The sequence below is a fragment of the Podarcis filfolensis genome, assembly GCF_964270895.1.
Source record: "Podarcis filfolensis genome assembly, chromosome: 1".
In the NCBI taxonomy this organism is placed as follows: domain Eukaryota; kingdom Metazoa; phylum Chordata; class Lepidosauria; order Squamata; family Lacertidae; genus Podarcis; species Podarcis filfolensis.
Window position 1 is genome coordinate 77,772,740 of NC_139604.1, and position 19,364 is coordinate 77,792,103.

The following is a 19,364-nucleotide window of genomic DNA, read 5'->3' on the forward strand; positions in this document are numbered from 1 at the left end:
GCATTAATTTCCAAGAAACACAACTTAAATTAATGTCATGTCTATAGTCAATGCCGTTTTCTCCAAAATGATGGAGGCCAGTTCATACTATTATGTATAGCAGAAAAATCCTGATAGCTGGGTCAGCTGTACTATTGGGCAGTGTGAGGTAGCTGCCTCAGGCAGTAAATGCTGAGGGAGCAGTGATGTCCCATCGGCAGTGTTGAACTAAGATGCAGCTACCAGTCTCACTGGTTTCTGTACATAAAATGGCTGGGGGTGCCATCTTGTCCTCTGTCTCAGACAGCAAAATGTATTGGGCTGGTCCTGCCTACAGATTTAAGATTTCTGGACTGTGGTGGTTTAAAAATTCAAGAATGTCTTGAAACCTGCAATATACAAGGATCCAGAGTGACTTGGTTGTACATCTGGAACCAGATAGTACACTGTAATCTCCTAAAGCTTTGCAGTTTATTCCTGGCTGCTAAAACTTTATGAGTAGGATAGTTCTCTGTTTCACTCTCACAGAGGTCAGCGTCACAACAATTTGAAAGTTATGACTGTGGCCCAACTTGTTTTTCAAATCTGTGAAAAAAGGAACACTATATTCCAATACCTTTCTCATTGTTTGCCTCCTCTTCTGAAAACATCCGGAGAGAAAAATTAAGCCATCACAATACAAATTTATCACTTTGTATTCATATTTATGTGGTTTCATGTTATGAAATGAGTTTTCTTTCTACTACAGTATCTGCACAAAGTTTTGCTGCTGTTTTGATTTCCCCCCAATAAACACAGTGCATTTATTACATGATTTCCCAGACAATATGGTCAGTTTTTGTTTTAAATCAAAGTGACTCCACCATGCAAGATGGGGGACCAGAAAAAGCTTGAGTTGATAGGCAGGCAGCCACCCACCCACGCACCCACTATACACCCTGCTCCTCTCCACCTCTGTATATCATCCTCCAGAGATGAGGCCAGAGTACAAGATGGTTAACTCATTTTCTCCCCCTAACAAAGCTGAGATAGGTTTATAGAACGTGATGATTAGCCCAAGGTTAGGGATTCAAAACAAAGTGTAAGTGTCCATTGTCTGATCCAGACATTCTGCTCAACTACTGTGTAAACAGAGGCCTGAAAGGACACAAGGCTGATTAGTTTGCATACTTTGTTCAGAGATCTCTCTGCAGTAGTTGCCATCTCTTGTTTCTCTCCACTTGCAAAGCTCCTGTACCTTCCAAAGCTGCACGAATAATACACCAACCTTATATTAAACAAATGCAGTTCACCCGCTTTGGAAATACAGCGTATACAAAAGGGAAAGCTTGACCTGCTGAGCATCTGCCTGAAATGCAACTGAGGCGTTCCCGCCCCAGAGGCCGCGCCAAGGCAAACCCTACCAACCCTGTGAAAAGGAGATGCCGAGAGCCGTGCTGCGGAAAGACCAGCTCCTTCATCCTCAAGATGAGGGGAAAGGTGGTACTCTGCACATGCTCAGAGACAATGACATTCATTCACAGACCTCAGGACTGAACCCTCACCTTCCTAAATTTAGGGGTCTCCAGGGGACCCTGAGCGCTAAGCCGGAGAAAGCCCGCCCCCCAGCCTCCAGCTCCCCCACCTCTCGCGCCAAACTTCTCCGAGTGAGCGCCCAGCTTCACCCCCCCGCCCGCGCCAACCCCACCCGCTTTCCCTAACCGAGAAACATCGCCGATTGGCTGGGGCGCAAGAGCCTCCGCGCTCCAATTGGCTGAGGGGGCTCGCCTCCTCCGCGCTCCTTTCCACGCCCACCTTCTCCGCCCTCCGCGGCCAAATTCAAATCGCTGACACGGGCGGACCAGCAGCTTTCAGCCTAGCGAGGGAGAGGATGGCGCGTGTTTCGTCTGAACGGCGACCGCCCTGCCGCGCCCGAGATTCCCCCTAAGTGAGGACGAAAGTGAGGGGGGAGCTCACACACACACACAAAAAAAGGTAGGTGAGGGCGGGGCGGGGATTATTCAGCTCGCGGGGTTGGTGGCGCCAAACGATTTAAACTGGATCAGGGCAGGTCTCCGCCCCGCTCCCACCAAGAGCCAATCAGAGGCGCCATGCGCCCGAAGGGTGGGAGGAGCTTATCCCGAACGAAAGAGCGCGGGTGGAATCCCGGGGCTGGAAGGAGGGGAAAGTTGAAGTGGAGGAGGAAGGGGGGCGGTGAGTGACTGGCAGAGAAGGAGCTGTAGCAGAAGCAGAGGAGACCTGGGGGGCGTGCTTGAGAAAGTAGCCCGCAAAAAGGTGATTTTAAATGGTGGGCGTTTTGGGGGGTGTTGGCAATAAGGTTTGGGTTGTACCAGCGGGATCCTTTTTATTTATTTATTTTAAAAAGTGCTGCGTAATGGTTAAACCGTGCTTGCTGAAGTCAGTAACCTTGACGATATTAAACTCAAATCTGATTGCCTTGTACTTTGACAGATGCACCATTCTTTGGTGGTATCTGATTAAGGAGCCTCTATCCTGTGAAAGTGTGATAAGCTTTGTACATTTTTATGGTATCTTGGGGCTCTTTGCTTCGCTTTTGCTACAACCGGCTTCTGCTTCTGTGATTTGTAACAAATAGCAATGAATTGGACCTTGGAGGTAGCACAGGGCACACTTGCCAGATTCAGTTCCTCCAACAACCATGATAGCTGCTGTACCACTGGGGAGAATATCATTGCTGCATAAATATATATATGTATATGTAAATGTATTTCAGAGAAAGTGAAATGGTGCCGTTTTCCCTTTCAACAGACACAACTATCCAGTGCTGTTTCTTTTAAAGTACTGGTGCTTTATTTCATAATATCACAGGCCTGCAAGTTAAAAAAATATATATAATTATGTATTTCACAACACAGGTGCCCCACAAAACATGTACCTTTGCTCCACAGTACTTTAAAAAAATGTCTGGGAACTGCTGGGACTGGGAAAAGAAAGCCACTCAGCTTGATAAACTAGTGGCAGTCCTTGATATGTTTTCCAGAGAAGGAAGGCTCACCTTTGAACGGGATTAGGGGGTGGGTTGTATTCTGGATGACATACACTGCAGTCATCAAAACACTAAAGATATGTGCAGACTGGCAGCCTTGGAGTCAATCTGCTGTGGCTGCAAGAAGGTGGTGATGTGCTGCCTACCATGTTGTGTAATCTGTGGTTATCCATTCTGCCAGTAAATGGTGCGAACAGCCTGCTAAACAGATATTTACCAGTGTTTGCCAGTCTGGTGCACCCTAGATGTTTTGGGCTACAACGCCTAGCTGTTCCTGCCTGAATGCCAGTGGGGGCTGGTGGAAGTTGTAGTCCAAAACATCTAGGGTGCACCAGATTTGTGAAGGTTGGTACAGACCTTCCTACAACCAGTTTGGGCAGAAGTCTCATGCTGCAGTTTCTGATCATCAGCCTTTATTAAATATTTTTCTTTATTGTTTTTATGTAATAATGCTGATTTGGCAACTTCACAATCACCAACTTGACTGAAGCAAGAAACCTGAAACAGGATTAAACAAAACTAGTGCAAATCTAGACACATGCATCAGCAAATTGCACCAGTCCCCTTCGTGTAAAGACATGTGACCGTAGGAAGACAAATTTAGCAATATGAGAATAAGACTCATGTAGACGCATTCTTAACAATGGAGTTGGGAAATCTTTTTATAACCCTGCAATCCTAAGCATGCTGCCTATGGAGTAAGTCCACCTAAACTTAGTTGGCCTTCTGAATATAGGTGCTTACTGCTGTGTGGCACATTTGTCATCTGAATGAATGGCCAGAGTTCTCATTCTAGAGGTCTTGCACCAGTATTCCCACATCAAATTTGTTTCAGCATCTCTGGTAAAATGATGTCATCATCACCCCACCTTTCCTCCATGGAGATTAAGGTGACATACATGGCTCGCCCCCTCCCCATTTTTTCGCCACAACAACCTGTGAGGTAGGCTAGGCTTAGAGAGTGTCCTGAGGTCACCTAGAAAGCTAACTGGCTCAGTGTGGACTTGAACTCTGTTTTCTAAATCCTAAGTCCAACACTGGTCACTGTACCATCACAGACTTCCATCTACCAGTATTCTGTTTTTTGTTTTGTTAAGTGCATATATATAAACTAATTTTCCTTTTTTATTCTTCTCAAAGAATGCTGTAAAGGTTGCCCAACCAACAAAGCCCTTATTCTATTTAATTCAAACGAATATGAATAAGAGAAAAGCTTGCAGTGGCAAAATGAATGCTGAAGACAAGGTAACCTATCTCCCACTTTATCTACCGTATAGCAAGTATTGGCTAGAGGTTGCTGCTCATTGGACTGTGGATGACAAAGCTCTAAAATAAAGTTAAGAATTGCAAATTACATATGAGCAGCCATCACTACGCTTGGCATCTTCTGTTTGTTGTTTGGTTTAACAATCTGGTTTTACTTCAGTCTTGATAAAGAACTGGACCTGAAGAATAGTTACCTTCACTAACATTTAGTCATTTTGTTCTCTGCATCTGTACAGAGACAAGTCACTTGTGAAGCTATTATCGAAGGAAGTTCCAGACCCAGCAATGGGTAGAAACAAAACCCCATCAGTTTAACTCATTGTATTTTATCAGCATTAAAAATGGCTACTCCTTTGACTTTGAAATTAGCTGGCCAAAAAATGTTATTCCTAACTTAAGTTTTCTTCATATAATTCTCATGTTCACTAGTTAAATGAGTCTCCTGGTATAAGCCACTGTGAGAAGAGAATGCTGGTTTAGATAGGCGCTTGATTTTATCCACAGGCCTGCTGTTACGTTCTTCAGCTATTTTTTTCTCCCTTTATCAGGAACTTGTTTACACTTTTTGCTTTGTTAGCAAATATAAAATAGACAACAAAACTTAATTATGTTTTGACACCATCCAATTTTGTCCCCAACATTCTGTCATGTAGAAATGCATGATGTTGTATATCAAAACACAGGTAAATTGTACACATTATGCGGGGTAAGGGTTTGGCTGCAGCCTTCTTTTACTGCAGCATGTATTTCTGCCCTAAAGCAAAACAATCAAGACTGACTGAAATACATAGGAAGTCTGATAAAATCCCCTAGGAACTAAACAGGTGAAAGTTTTGACACAATGGTTTTCAACTAGTGGTATACTGCAGCCTGATCGAAGATGGGTCACAACTACCACCATAAAAATACATGGCAAAATGTAAAGGAATGTGTCCTTTACATGTTTGGGCTAAAGGTGGGTCCCAGGTCTGAAAACATTGCAGACTACTGTTTTGACAACAGGCACTTGATTGATTTCAACATGACATTCGTTGGTTTATTGATTAAAAACAGCTTTGTTTTCATATTGCTTTTATGCCTGGCATTGCTGATCTCGAGTCACACAGTTTCATTTCTTTTTGGCTCAGGAAAATTGGTCTTTTGAACCACATGAAAGCACATTGAAAACTCCTCTGAAACAGGCAGCGACCTCCAACTGGCTTTTGGCAGAGAAGCCGCCTCCTGCTTCTGGCCATCTGACAACGCCACCCAAGCCTAATGAAATCTCTCCTGGAGACCCATGGACACCGACGGCTAACCTGAAAATGCTAATCAGCGCAGCTAGTCCTGAGATTAGAAATCGAGAACAGGAAAAAAGATTGTCAGACAGCAGAAATGAAATCCCTGAGGTAAAACATTTGTCTTCTTATCGCTATAAATATTATGGAGTGCTGTACTCAAAGCTTAAGTATGCACTTGAAAAGTAGCTCAGCTTTGGTTTGTTTCAGTATTTTGTGCTAGACCTCAAATCTGGAGTGTTAGTTATTTTTAGAGATTATAGTCTGTGCATAGCAGAAGCTTCAGGGCAACTCTATTATTTTGAGGCTCACCAGCTGTCACCAAGAAGGCACTTGGCATTGCGCATTGGCCAGAAATGCTGTTACTAAATCTGTCGAATCTTAATATTTTTCGTGTAAGGCGTTACCAATTGGTGTTTCTGCATTGTTTTCTTTCCGCAGGACCATTTGTCAGGAGACGAATATGAAAAATCTCAACCCAGCCGTAAAGAGAAAAGTCTAGGGTTGCTTTGTCACAAATTTTTAGCTCGCTATCCTAGTTATCCCGACATCTCTAAGAACAATGAAATTTGCCTTGATGAAGTAGCAGAAGAGCTTAGTAAGTTTGGGACTAAGATCCGGTGTTTATTACTGGAAAAAGCAAAACTCACTTCACGCTGTTCAAAATGATAAGCGATTGATTAGAGTCTTGGTAATTCTTATAAACAACTTTATAATGTGGTTCAGTATCCTTAATAATAGCTGTCAACATTTCCCTTTTTTAAGGGAAATTCCCTTATTCCGAATAGGATTCCTCGCAAGAAAAGGGAAAAGTTGACAGCTATGATCCTTATACTCTCACTGTAGCTGATACTAATAGGTTATTACATTAATAACTACAGTTTTTATTTATTTACTAAATTTATATACTGTCCTTCATCCAAAGATCAAAGGGCAGGTTTTATACTGTATTTTGACAAGACACATAACATGATACCCTCCCCACCCACCCCAAATACCCCCATCACATTTTAAAAGCCACAGATTGTTTAAGCAGCCCAAGGCCTGGGAGAAGGAAAATGTTTTTGCCTGGCACCTAAAGATATATAACGAAGGTGCCAGGCGAGCCTCCCTGGGGAAAGCATTCCACAACTGGGGAGCCACTGCAGAAAAGGCCCATTCTTGTGTTGCTTCCCTCTGGACCTCTCATGGAGAGGGCATATGGAGAAGGGCCTCAGATGATGAGTGCAAGGTCTGGGTTGGTTCATATTGAGAAAGGCGGCCCTTGAGGTATTGCGGTCCTGAGCCATTCAAGGCTTTATAGGTCAAACCAACAATTGGGCCTGGAAAGTTACAGATCAAAACCAACACTTTGAATTGGGCCTGGAAAGTAATTGGCAGTCAGTCCAGGGCTGGTGTTACATGCTCAAACCATCTTGCCCCAGTGGGCAACCTGGCCATTGAATTCTGCACCTACTGAAGTTTCCAAAGAGTCTTCAGAGGCAGCCCCATATATTGCAGTAATCTAACATAGAGGTTACAAGGGCATAGAAAACAGAAATTAGGCTATCCCTGCCCAGATATGGAGGCAGCTGGGCTGCCAGCTGAAGGTCATCATACAGGTCCTTACAGCAACCTTACAGCTCCTTACAGCAACCAGGAATTTGGAACGGGGCATGTTATAGCGAGGCAGACTATGTGGAAAGAGCACAGTCTTCAATTTTCCAGTCCTCCGGTTTTCACGGGGAAGGAAGATATAATCATGAGGGTCTACCCACCTTCCAGAATGTGACAGGATTAAAAAGCAGGTGGAAAATAAATTTTTAAAAATTGCCCTTCTTACAGATGTTGAACGCAGGCGCATCTATGACATAATGAATGTACTGGAAAGTCTTCACATGGTGAGCCGACTTGCCAAAAACAGGTATTCTTGGCATGGGTGTCATAATCTTAAGAAAACACTACAGATTTTGAAAAAAGTGGCTGAGGAGAACAACTATAGTCAGCAAGTTGAGCTGATTAAAAGAAGACAATATGAAGAAGAGCCTGAAGGGGATGACCAGAAGGTTCAGTTGATGGCAAAGCATGTTAGGCCAAATGACCATACAGACATCTGCTTTGTGGAACTTCCTGGGATGGAGTTTCGAGCAGGTACATCTTTGCTTTCTAATTTTGGCATGCCAGTATCTTCTACGATTTGAATTTGGTTGGTTCCAAATGCTTGCATCTGGGGCAATGTTTAATTAATTAGTTGGATTAATTTGTTTTTAACTCTCCTTATGATTGGCTTGTATAGTACCCTGACTGGGCAGCAAATCATTTTTTCTTTAGAAAGACAGCATATAAATCCTTTAAATAAACAAATGGAATCTGCATGGAAACATTTATTGGGGGGAGTGGGTGAACCCAAAGCCTAGGCGAGTTAGGAACAATGATTTCAAAGCTATCATGACTTGGATTATATTCTGCCATGGTTATCTCTCCGTACAGCTTCAGTAAACAGTCGTAAAGACAAGTCTTTACGGGTGATGAGTCAGAAATTTGTGATGCTGTTTCTTGTTTCAACCCCCCAAGTTGTGAATCTTGAAGTCGCTGCTAAAATTTTGATTGGTGAAGACCATGTTGAGTATTTGGATAAAAGCAAGTTTAAAAGTAAGTGGCAGAAATGGCTATTTACATATCTTCTCTATACTGTGCTTGGCCTAAGTGTCTTAATTTTTACGTATTTAAACACTTTTTCCTGTAGCCCATCAATACAAGACTAAAAATATGAAAAAATTAAGATAGCATACTGAGAATGTAGGTGTTTTGCAGCTTAGTCTGCCCTTAGTACAAATGTTCCCAGGTGGGTTTAGACATTAGCTCTTAATGGCCAGGTTTGGCCCAGTGGTGGCCCATGAAACTGATTTATTAGAATAAACTCAAATAATGTGTCCCCATGTTCCCTCCTCACTCCTCCCCTTTCCTCATCTTTGAAGATATCATGATTTCTTAAATTACAGTTTCCTATGATGTCCATACTGGGAGGCTGTGGTTTAAGAACCAGGGTATCTAACAAGCCAGGCACACAAAAGTAGGACTGAATGCACAAGCACACAACTTTTGGTTCAGTAAACTGGTTGATTGGACCGAGATAGTGACTCCTGAACCCGACCAGTATATGATGTTGGCTGCCTCATAATTTGTGGACAGGCTGTCATTTCTTAACTGGCTAGGCAAGTCATGAATGAGCCCAGCCTCCTCTACCTGCTCCTATCCTCCTGCACAGCCAGGAAAAATTTGGGAGCCTTCACTTCCACTCGGTTAACTGCAGTTTATTGTGTTATACAAACTGATAAGCTGTGCGTTATATCAACTATGGTTAGTTTGAAACAGAAATGTGTAACATTGGCAAATGGTCAGGGATACAGAGTTGTTCAACACTGGAGGGCCACAGGTTCCCCATCTCTTGTTTGAAACAAGCCAATGGCCTGCAGCGGTTTAACCATAGCTACAGTTCTGTGTTCAGATGAGACAGCAAACTGCAGCTAAGTTAAAGCTTGTGGATGTGGGAAAGATTACTCTTTTCTCATCCAGCCTCCATCTAACAAAGCAAGGTGTCTGTTGAGAATGTCCTTCAGTGGGGACACAGTTCTTTGGGCACCTACCAAATGTAATTTTCCACAGTTTCCTAAACCCCACCCTTTTGTCATCCACACAAGTTCATTTAAAAATATTGAGCATATGGCTTGACGAAGGGACCAAAAATTAACCAACCTATTTGTGTACTCCTGTCTTGTAGATCCTTGGAACATAAATGACCCTGTTGCTTTTGTTTTGTAAGTTTAAAGCACCATTTGGATGAATAGGAGAAGGCGGCTGATGTTTTCATAGTACTGAACCTCTGCTTAATGGTGATGTAGTAGTACTGCATTTTCATTAGTCTTTTTAACTTATTTCAGCTAAAATTCGAAGGCTGTATGATATTGCAAATGTTCTCAGTAGCCTTGAGCTCATCAGGAAGGTTCACATTACAGAAGAGAAGGGTCGCAAACCAGCATTTAAATGGACAGGACCAGATGTTTTTTCAGAGATTCTGGGTAGGTGGACTCTTACTTCTGTACTCTAGAATTGCAGGCAATTCCCTGTTTCCTTAGGGGTTTTGTTCCAGGTCAAAGCATGCATTGGCAGAATGTGCGTAAGTGTGCCCTGTTATGCTACTATTCCTCCCTCTTCCGGGGTCCAAAAGGACCTGCATGTTGGTGGTTACATGTCAGTGGTTGCATGTCAATTGGACTCACCTAAAATGGCCGCCGCCTGTAATTGTAATGGTGAAGCTTTCTTATCCACTGCTCCTTGCTGCTACCAACCAAAGAAGGCTTTTTGTGAAAGGCATTTTTCACTTATATGTAGATGTGATCGTTTCCCAAAAGTTCTGTCAAAACAAAGGCTTAATAACAATTTTGTGTGCGATTGATTTATAGCTGCACAGCCTGTATCTACACCCACTGCGACTGCTTCATCTCATCCTGCGGAAAGGAAGTCTTCCAAAGAGCATTGTTCCAAGAACCTATTCCCTACGAGAAGCAAGCAAGGCTTCATACGGCACCCATCTTTAATGAAATTGGCAAAGGGTGCACAAAGCAATCAGAGGAAAATTAGATCTGCTCCAAGCAGCCCCGTCAAGAAAAATGCAAGTACGTAGTTGAAATGTAAACTCTATTCAGTGTCATTCCGGAGATGCTATTGAAATGTTGAATGGTTCTGCTTAATGCCTTAGTGCAGAAAAACAAACAAACCCCAGTATATCTTGCAATCTCTGCTCCTGAGCAGCCTTACTAAGTTTGGCTAGACTTATACAAAGTGGAAGCTATGTGCTATACTCAGGTTGGAAAGACTAATGGGTAATGGTGTTAGGTGCAGTCACAGGTTCCATTTTGAAGCTTTGAAGTGTAGTAGGCTCTATCCATGGCATTTCCAGCTGATGGCTTTGAGTAGCAAGGCGCTGAAAAACCTTGAGTCCTTGGAGGTGCTGTGTCGGATCAAAATGCTCTTAATATGACAGCTTCATGTAATCCTATGTCCCACTGTGGCAATGGCTGTGTTGGTGGCCTAATCCAGGCCACAAGACTAACCGTATACAACACCTTAGGAGCAGTACCATAAGGTGTTGTCCTTCTAGTGATGGACTCTGGAAGGCCATGAATTGGTCATCCTCAAGCTATGCAAACAGTACGGTTTTAGTGAAATCTCTTTATTTATCTCTTCTCCCAAAGGTCAAATTCCACCAAGCTTTCCAAGCAAGATGGCTCAACTTGCAACAATATGCAAACAGCAGCTGGATGAACAGTCAAGGTATGTTCGTAAAAGAAGAGATGCGTACAAAGCCTGCCTATTGAAGGCAAAATTTCCCAGCTAGGTGAATCCTCCAGCAGCATATCACACTTACTAACACAACTCCTCAACAAAAGGACTAAAATTAACATATTTGGTGTAAGAAGAGCATGACTTAATGTTTGGCAGTGCTTTCTTTTCTAAATAAGCGGAGCCAATTCTACTGTATTGCTTTGGCGGAGCCATTTTGGATGCAAGGGTTTTAATGCTGTGGATTTCTTTTCTTAGGGATTTCAAGAAGAGAAAAATGAAATTGGAACATTCTACTTTGCCATCCCCTCTAGGTCTGCCACCCAAAACTCGTTTGAAGCCTAAACCATTCTTGTTACCTTCTCAGGCTGAGATCCTACCTCTGATCCACAACTCGGTACCTCCAGCAATGCTACCTCTCCATCCCAATGTGCCCTATGCATTATATCTGCACCCTTCCCAAACACAGCTAGTGACAGCATACAATCCAAGTTTCACGGTGCGGCCTGTCCACTGTGCTAATGTGGCTGGAAGTAAGTCTCCCACGGAGCCCAGTTCCCAAGTAGCCCCCGGTAAAATATTTATTGAAGACAGTGGCAGCAATGGAGAAGGAAGTGCTTCCTGTGCTAAAGGCCAGGACCTCTGGCTGGCGAAGGAACAAGAAGGTACAAAGGATGACGTGGTGCCTGAGAGACATTTTAAGAGACGTAGAATGGAGGGCAGTCCAATGAAAAAATGTGCAAGTGAAGAAGCGGCGCTGCATGATGTGCTACTGGTAAGCTGTATTAAAGTGAACACTCTTTCCAAATACTAAATGGGAGACTGAGGCATGAAATGCATGGGATAGGGCTCTCTAATTGGTCGCTGTGAAAAATCAATTCAATAGTTAAGGGTTCCTGTGAGTCATGTTCATGCACAGGGCCTACCTTTAGCAGTGGCAGTGGCAGATTTTTCAAATCTCAGCTGTGCCACAGGTAGCCACACTATCAGTAGAGCTCCCCTTCTGACTGCCTGACCTCCACTCTCTTTCTACATAAAGCCTTAGGAGCAGAGAAAGAAAACAGCTTAAGAAATATAGTAGTATTATTTTTTTAAAACAACAACAGCTGAAAAAGTTCTTGCCAACTCCCAAAGTGCCAAATTCATTTCCTCCTCCCCATTCATCCGTATTGCAAGCCTAATGTAGGGTTGCCATACATCCGGACATACCTGGAATACTGCAGTCAGAAGCAGTGTCCAGACATATTGGCAACCCATGTTGCCAGTGTTGTTTTTGGTGATTTCCCTTCAAAATAGCTCAAAAACTCCTTTTTTGCACTTTTGCCAAAAAAAGCTTAACCTTGGCAAAGCTAAGGAAAACCTAACAACTTTGGCCCAACAACTTTTGTGTCCGGATTTTCACTTTTTGAAATATGGCAACCCTAACCTTATGGAGGAGGCCATCTGCTCAGGCTCCCTTTTAACTTCCAGGTAGCTTTGCTTTTGTGGTATTGGAGCATCCAGTAACTCCCCATATAGAAGGACAGCAGTTACCCAGCCTCAGAAGAAGCTGTCTTGTGTTTTTGGATGAGTTACAGCTCTGGGCAGGGCTTCTTTTCAGCAGGAACTCACCAGAACTCAGTTCCAGAACCTCTCAGGTGGGTGCCGTTGCCATTCTAAGAGAACAAGGGAGACGTTTGTGGTGAGCACCTCTTTCTAGAAAAAGAGCACTGGCTCTGGGCCTGCCTCCTTCCAACTGGCAGGTATATTCAGAACTGCTGCCACACACACTAACATGATGTAGCATCTTCTGCTGGGTGGGGGCGCGTGGAAAGGTAATTCATACTTCTTTCACCCTTTACAGATAATGGGCTAAAGTATGCTTTGGGAATTTGTGCCCTAGATGCTGCAGAACAGTGGGACACATATTACAGAGTTAACCAAGTTTTGGAGCAAGCCTATTATTTTCTACCTGACAAATCAGTAATTGCAGATTATCGGTTGTTGCAAAAACTGCCCTCCTTAGCGGCTGGCTTGCTAAATGCAGAGCTCATGTGACCCATATATTGAGCTGCTCTTTTTTAATAAGAAGTTGATCCAAAGGTGTGTGTCCAGAAGTCTTCAGTCATTGAGATGGAACATTAGTGAGCACAAAGCGATATACAAGTAAATCACATTCCTCAGTTGAATGAATGCAGAAGGCATTAAGAGTGGAGGAAATCCTTTTTTAAAATTGGGGCATCTGCCCACAGAACCAGCTGCTGCATTAGGATTGTTTCCTATTTTCCTAGCCCTGATCAAATGTTCTGGAAACAATATCAAATGTATTTACTGTGTGCATTTTGATGATAAAGCAAAGTACTGTACTAGAGTATGCTTGTACTTCTCTCTTTTCCTTTTGCACTTTAGTCAGGTTCATCAGCTATTCCCTATTCCTTTTCCCACTCCTCCTTGAGTCTCTTGGACCAAGCTAGTCCTGCCTTTTCTGCTATTGATTAAATTTCATAACTTATTTTTACTTTCCCTCTGTCTTGTTACTTTTACTGATTTTAAGCTTGGGATTCTTCTGTATTATTGGTGCTTGGTGGCAGTAGCGAGGTTTTTTATACTAATTTTGTGGGTGGGGTGTTGGTGAGGGAGCAGGGGGTTGCTGTGGGCAGGATTGGCAAGTAATGTGAGGGGGTAGAAGACTCCTTAGTAACAAATAAGTGACAACATGACTAAAGAAAGATGAAATAGACCTCTGTTAGGAAGGGTTACATAAGGATGACACCATTTGGAGAGGTACATTTCACCAGCTTTGCTAAGGTAAAGAATATCTTGAATCTGACTAGTGTCTCGTGTGTGTAGAGATCTGGGAATTTCAATAGCCCCAACCAGTTGCTTTTTATAGTTATGTTTTCAAGGCACCGTGTTTCCCCATTTATTTATTTTTTACTCTGTACTGTATTCCTGTTTTTCTGAGTGATGACAGCCAGTTGCTTGTTTCAAAGAATCTGGTTTGATACAGATACTAAATTCTGGGAACTGGATATCTCTCGGTTGTGCTTTGAGCTGCTTTTCCAGGAGTGCAATACAGGGTGGGGAAAGTCCAGCCTCAACTTGGGAGAAGGGAAAAATAGGAATTGTGTTGGAGGATGGAGTTGACATGCAGAATGCGGGAGAAGAAGGAGAACAAGAAGGGAGAAGGCACCTTTAATATTACCCATTCAGAGATATGCTTTCTCTCTCTGTGTGTGTGTGTGTGTGTGTCTGTGTCTGTGTCTGTGTCTCTGCCTGACTGCCTATTCTGGATGGGGTTTCACTCACTCTGAAAGAATAAATTTGGGGCTGCTCCCCAATCCAACTTTGTCACTGGAAGCTTAGGTAGCCTCATTTGGGGAGGGGTACCTATTACCATGTACAGCCAATATGCCAATGACAGTGATTCTTGGACAGGAATAGTCTTGCCATAGTGAACCACGCCTTAGTAGCCTCAAGACTCAGTTATTGCAATGTGGTTTATGTAGGGCTGCACTTGGGCCTAGTCTGGAGGCTTCACCTGTTACAGAACACTCTGACTGTAGTGCCGTTGGGGAGAGACTATCACCAGCACATAACTCCAGTAGCACTGGCTGCCTGCATGCTCCGAGGCCAGGCTCCAGATTCTTGTTTTAACTTGCAAGGCCCTTAACAACTTGGCTCTCAAGGACCACCTGATTCATTATATCCCTGCCCAATCACTGAGGTCTGAAGGGGAGTCACTTGTTAGTGGTCTCCCATGGCTTGTATCCACCAGGAGCCGCACATTCAGCATTGTGGGCCCAATTGTATGGGACTCCCTTCCAGTTGAGGTCAAACAGTGCCTGCCCTTTGGTTGAACTTCCTTCACCTACTGAAATTTTTGTTTATTCCAAAAGGCATTTTAACTGAATTCTGATATTATACTTTTAACTGGTTTGTTGTTGCTGTACTGAGTTACTTGTAAACTGCTTAGAGACTATTGTAATTAAGTAGTATATAAATTGTTGAAATAAATAAATAATATCCATATGGGTATGTGTATCCCCCTCTAAATTAGCCTTTGGTTATTTTGCATTTCCCCCACCCCCCACCCCAGGGAGTATCTGCTGAGAGCAGAAAATCCCGATGTCCCATAGCTTCGCATCTTGACCAGGAAACCTTAACTTCATCAGCTGTGAAACAAAGTAAATCTGAAAAAACAGATCAACACTTGGAGGGTCAACCTAAGCAGCAGAGGCAAGGGGAATTTTTGGAACCCGACAGCGTCACCACAATGCAGGAGATGCCCGCAACATTTGCAATCGCTACACACAAGGTATACTTCCCCTTAAGCACATTTGCCCTATATCTTTGCTCTTCTGAAAGGAGCACTGAATGTCTTAAAGTAGGCATTTTATGCTCCATCTTTACAAAAAAAGAAAGAAAATTAGATCACATTCAGGACCAATGTAGTATCTTCAGCTTCAGCCCATGGACATTTTCCCCTCTTTCCTTTTATATTTTAATTAAGGACTGCTGCTGGAATTTACTTTATTGCATTTCAGACAGACCCTTGCTATTTGGACAAAGCACATGTTTTGTGCAATCCATGGGCAGAATTGTAGAATGCAATAATGGACATGTCATACTGCCCAGCAACACTGATAATATATCAGTAAGTTGCCCATATTAAAATTATCCTTTATAAGACTCCAGGATGAAAAGTAATGGTCTTTTAAAATATTTTATCATTTAAATTTTTTTTAAGAGATCAGAATGAAAAAGAATCATGCATTCTGCATGCTTGTAGAGCACAAACACATAGCTGCATTTTTCTTAAAAGTTGAATGTTGTATTTATCTCCACCCACCCCAAATATGTTTAATTTTCATCATTATTCAGGGATGCCTTTTGCTTCATATACATAAGGTCTTCATTTTTAATGTGGCGTGGAAAAAGAGGAAGAAGGAAAACATAGAAGTGTGGCATGAATTGAGCGTGAGGTGGTCCAAAACTGCATCGGTGTGGTGGTTGTTTACGATCTTTTCCCTGCTACAAAGTTATTATTATCCATTGCAATATTGAACAAGTGTAATATCAAACTTGGGTTCCAAAAATTGGGTTACAACTCTCATCTTAGCCAGCAAATGGTCCAGGATGATGGGAATTGTAGTCCAACCTCATCATTTGGAGATCCAATGTTGAAGAACCCCCCACCCACCCATGGGTAACAGTTGCTTTGCGGAGAGGGGTGGTTTTCCATCTTAGAAATGGCATGGCTAAGTTCTCTTAATGTTTTCCTTCAGTCCCAGTGGCTTCTTTAATTGTTAAGACATCAAGAGATCCAGTCATTGTTCTGCCATGTCATATCTATTTTGGCCCTTTCTTGTTTAGGAACAGTGCAGTACCTGGGCTAAATCTATGAAATTTGTGTTGATTATTGTTGTGAATATAAACAGTACATTTCCCCTTGTTCTTTAGACTTGGTTTCCTTCAGGATACCTTATACCTCTTCCTCACTGTACCAAGCTTGGTAATGAGACCATTTTTTCTAACAAGGAGAAAGCTGAGATGTGTGCAGCAGAACAGAAGTCTTATAGTTCTCCTATTGCTGGTGTGTATTCATTAACTCTGCCTCTAAAATATTCCAGACTTGTTTATATCTGATTACTCCTGTCAGCTATTGATGAAGGACTTTAGGTGGGAAATTTAACTACAATTTAACTACAGCTATTGCATGCCTGAGGCCTGTGCCCTCCTCATTCAGCTTTTGCAATGGTGGCTTGTCCCACATGGTTCCACTTTCTGTGATCTGAAGAAGATGGATTTAATCAGTTCAATACAGTATGTATTAACGGTTCTGAACTCATTTACAGAGGGCTTACAAAACCACAAATAAAAGCTAACATTTTTGTTATCCATTTAACAATTCATTAAATAAATGTTCTTATTGTCTCCTGTAATTCTCATTTCCTTCAAGCACTTCTTTTTGATTGTTTGTTTCATAAAATAGATAGGCCACTGGATTGTTTTTGTTTAAAAAAAAACACCTCAAAGCGGTGAGGTGAATAAAACGGTGAGGTCAAAGTGAATAAAACAATAAAATCATCAGTAACAATCCATAAAAAACAATGCAGTAAAATCAACAATAAACAATAAAATCAACAATAAAGGAAAAAACCAATTAAAACAAACATCCACATTCTACACATGTTCCATGTTCTGATCTTGAGGGGTGGTTGTTTTTTCAGTTATTGAATGTATTTAAATCAATGTTCTAGATGAGTCATTTTGTTGTTGCAGGACCTTTTCAAAGTTTCTTATAATGTGATAGTTTGTGCATTAATATTCTATGCCAAGGCTTAATTGCATTCATCTGAAGCCTGCTGTGACCAAGCTTCTGGTGTTTGGCTGGACTTGGTGTTCATGCCTGCCAAACATTGGCCTGTGCTCCTTGACGCAGAAGTATTGTCATTTGTGACAGTTTTTTCTTTCTTTCTCCTTCTCATAGGTGGTATTCCAGTGACGTCTGAATTTACTGCCGTTAATTTCCCTGCTTTTCATATAGCACCTGTGAACCTAAAGCTACCCGCATCTTCTGTAGCTACTGTCTCCGTGGTGAATGGCACTGCTGTGACTTCAGACCAGGCTGACTCGATCCAAGCCCCAAGCGCTTCAGTTATGAACTTTACACTACAACACTTGGGACTGATTCCAGCCAATCTACAAATGTCTGCAAATCAAGTACTTAGGTCTGGCCCAGTTTGTCAAGGAGCAGAACATGCTAGTTTGGTTTCAGAAAGTGTAGGCTTCAAACAGGAGAAAGCAATACAGAATGTTTTACCACCGTACGGTCATGAGTTAAATGGTAAATCAGTTTCAGCAGCTTCTTTACAGCAGGTAAGAGAGCTTTTAAATAATAGTCTGTTTCAAATAAGACTGATGGGTTATTAACACATATTCTTGCCAGAGTGTACAGTCGCTCATAAGCAATGGGGCATTTTACATGATTTGGTAACGGGAGCAAGCCAGCAGGAAACCACACCCAGCAATTTGGAGTTAACTTTATTAGCAACAATAGGATCTGAAAGACATGAACAGCTTTGGATACAGATGTCGGAAAAGTGGGTTTTCAGTAGCAATAAAATTTTCAGTATAATATGATGTTTTATCTTTGCATACCAGTGCTTGTAGAGATTTACTTGGTTAAAACTGTTAAAATGCAGACTCTGCTAAAAGAGCAGTACCATTGTATGAAAGGGCTAGAAAATTACAGAAGGGATGCCTAATATAACATTGTGAAATTGGCTGTTATATTGGCAACCCTCTCCGTATGTACAAATATTTACCAGTGGACCAAAAGCATTAATAGAGTATGCTGACACAGGATAATTAGTAAGACTTACCAACAGTGTCCTTTTCACCTGCTTCGTGTTTCCTTCTCTGTTGTTCCTGTTTCTTCTGCTTAGTTACAGTATTAGAAAGCCTCAAACAGGGTTCCAAAATACATTTTAGTTGTTTCAGTCTCATCACTTGCAAATAATTTAGTTTTCTCTTCCATTCAGGCCACTGTTCCTGTTACGTCCAGCATTCTGGATAATTGCCATGACTTCCAAGCATCATGCGAGTCAGCTGTAGTTCCTGAGTTTTGTTCATCCTTTCATGAATCAGATAGAATATCTCAAGCAACACTGGCAATTCCACAAAGAGAACATGGTGTTTCAACAGAAGATAAATTTTGAGTTGGTATAAAATATTGTTGAACTCTTCCCCCAAACAGATATGATTGAAACACTTATTTCTGGTATTATAAATGTGTACTCTGGAAATAATACTTGATCATAATGATGACTTCTTCATGCTTGAATATATATACATATATAAATATATATATATATAAGGACACACACCATTGTCTGTAAAAACACCACTTAAAGAAGCAATTTTTACAATTCCATTAAATGTCTGACTTCATAGTTGTGTGGAATAAGAAAGCTCTTGTTCGTTATTTGTATAGAAGCATACTAAATATGTACTGGCACATTGCAAGTACCAAGCATGTAATATATTGTATTTTTAAAAAAACTATTAGGGAGGCTCTTGTTACTTAAGTTTACATAACATTTTAATTTTGTGTGTTCTTTAATACTGTTGCAAAGTTTTAAAATCTTAATCACGTATGTGTAAATTTTAAGGTTTATTTAAGGGATTAATCAATTTCTTCAAATTAAATTTTGTGTCAGTTTTCTAACTTTTATACTTGTGGGTTGTTTCTTGGCATTGAAACAAAATGAACATGCACAGAAAGAGTGTGCAGAAAAACGTGCCATATGTATATCAGGAAAAGTATGGATAAGGATAAAATGCTGCATAATGCCTTAAAATGGACTGGAGTGCGTGAGGATTAGACCACAGGGTCCATTTCTCCAAGCTCTCCAACTGAGGTGGCCTCCCAACAGGTGCTGTCAATGGAGTCACAAAAGTGTCGCCAACCAATCCTTTCACCTGCTAAACATGGTTGTATTCATGCTTATAGGGGTCAGCAGAAAACC

At 41.8% G+C, this 19,364-nt stretch overlaps 1 protein-coding gene across 2 annotated transcripts; it reads left to right on the forward strand.

The window, feature by feature from the left end:
• Positions 1–2,170: 2,170 nt before the first annotated feature.
• On the forward strand, positions 2,171–19,069 carry E2F8 (E2F transcription factor 8). Of its 2 annotated transcripts, XM_083576428.1 has the most exons (14): positions 2,171–2,253; positions 4,127–4,231; positions 5,380–5,640; positions 5,971–6,127; positions 7,354–7,659; positions 7,999–8,160; positions 9,450–9,587; positions 9,972–10,184; positions 10,764–10,842; positions 11,110–11,626; positions 14,930–15,148; positions 16,294–16,426; positions 17,324–17,712; positions 18,378–19,069. In XM_083576428.1, exons 2-14 carry the CDS (start codon positions 4,184–4,186, stop codon positions 18,552–18,554), a joined length of 2,799 nt encoding a protein of 932 aa, XP_083432554.1. In that variant the 5' UTR covers positions 2,171–2,253; positions 4,127–4,183; the 3' UTR covers positions 18,555–19,069. The 2 variants fall into 2 exon arrangements, with proteins under 2 accessions (XP_083432554.1, XP_083432555.1); XM_083576429.1 differs by lacking the exon at positions 2,171–2,253 and having other exon boundaries at positions 8,083–8,160.
• Positions 19,070–19,364: the final 295 nt, after the last annotated feature.

What these genes read in the sequence shown, in the direction of transcription:
- E2F8 (XM_083576428.1), top strand. Translation starts at nt 4,184, where the DNA reads ATGAATAAGAGAAAAGCTTGCAGTGGCAAAATGAATGCTGAAGACAAG. An exon ending in GCAGAAATGAAATCCCTGAG is followed by an intron (nt 5,641 to 5,970) that starts GTAAAACATTTG and finishes TTCTTTCCGCAG; the next exon opens with GACCATTTGTCAGGAGACGA. An exon ending in TGGGATGGAGTTTCGAGCAG is followed by an intron (nt 7,660 to 7,998) that starts GTACATCTTTGC and finishes CTCTCCGTACAG; the next exon opens with CTTCAGTAAACAGTCGTAAA.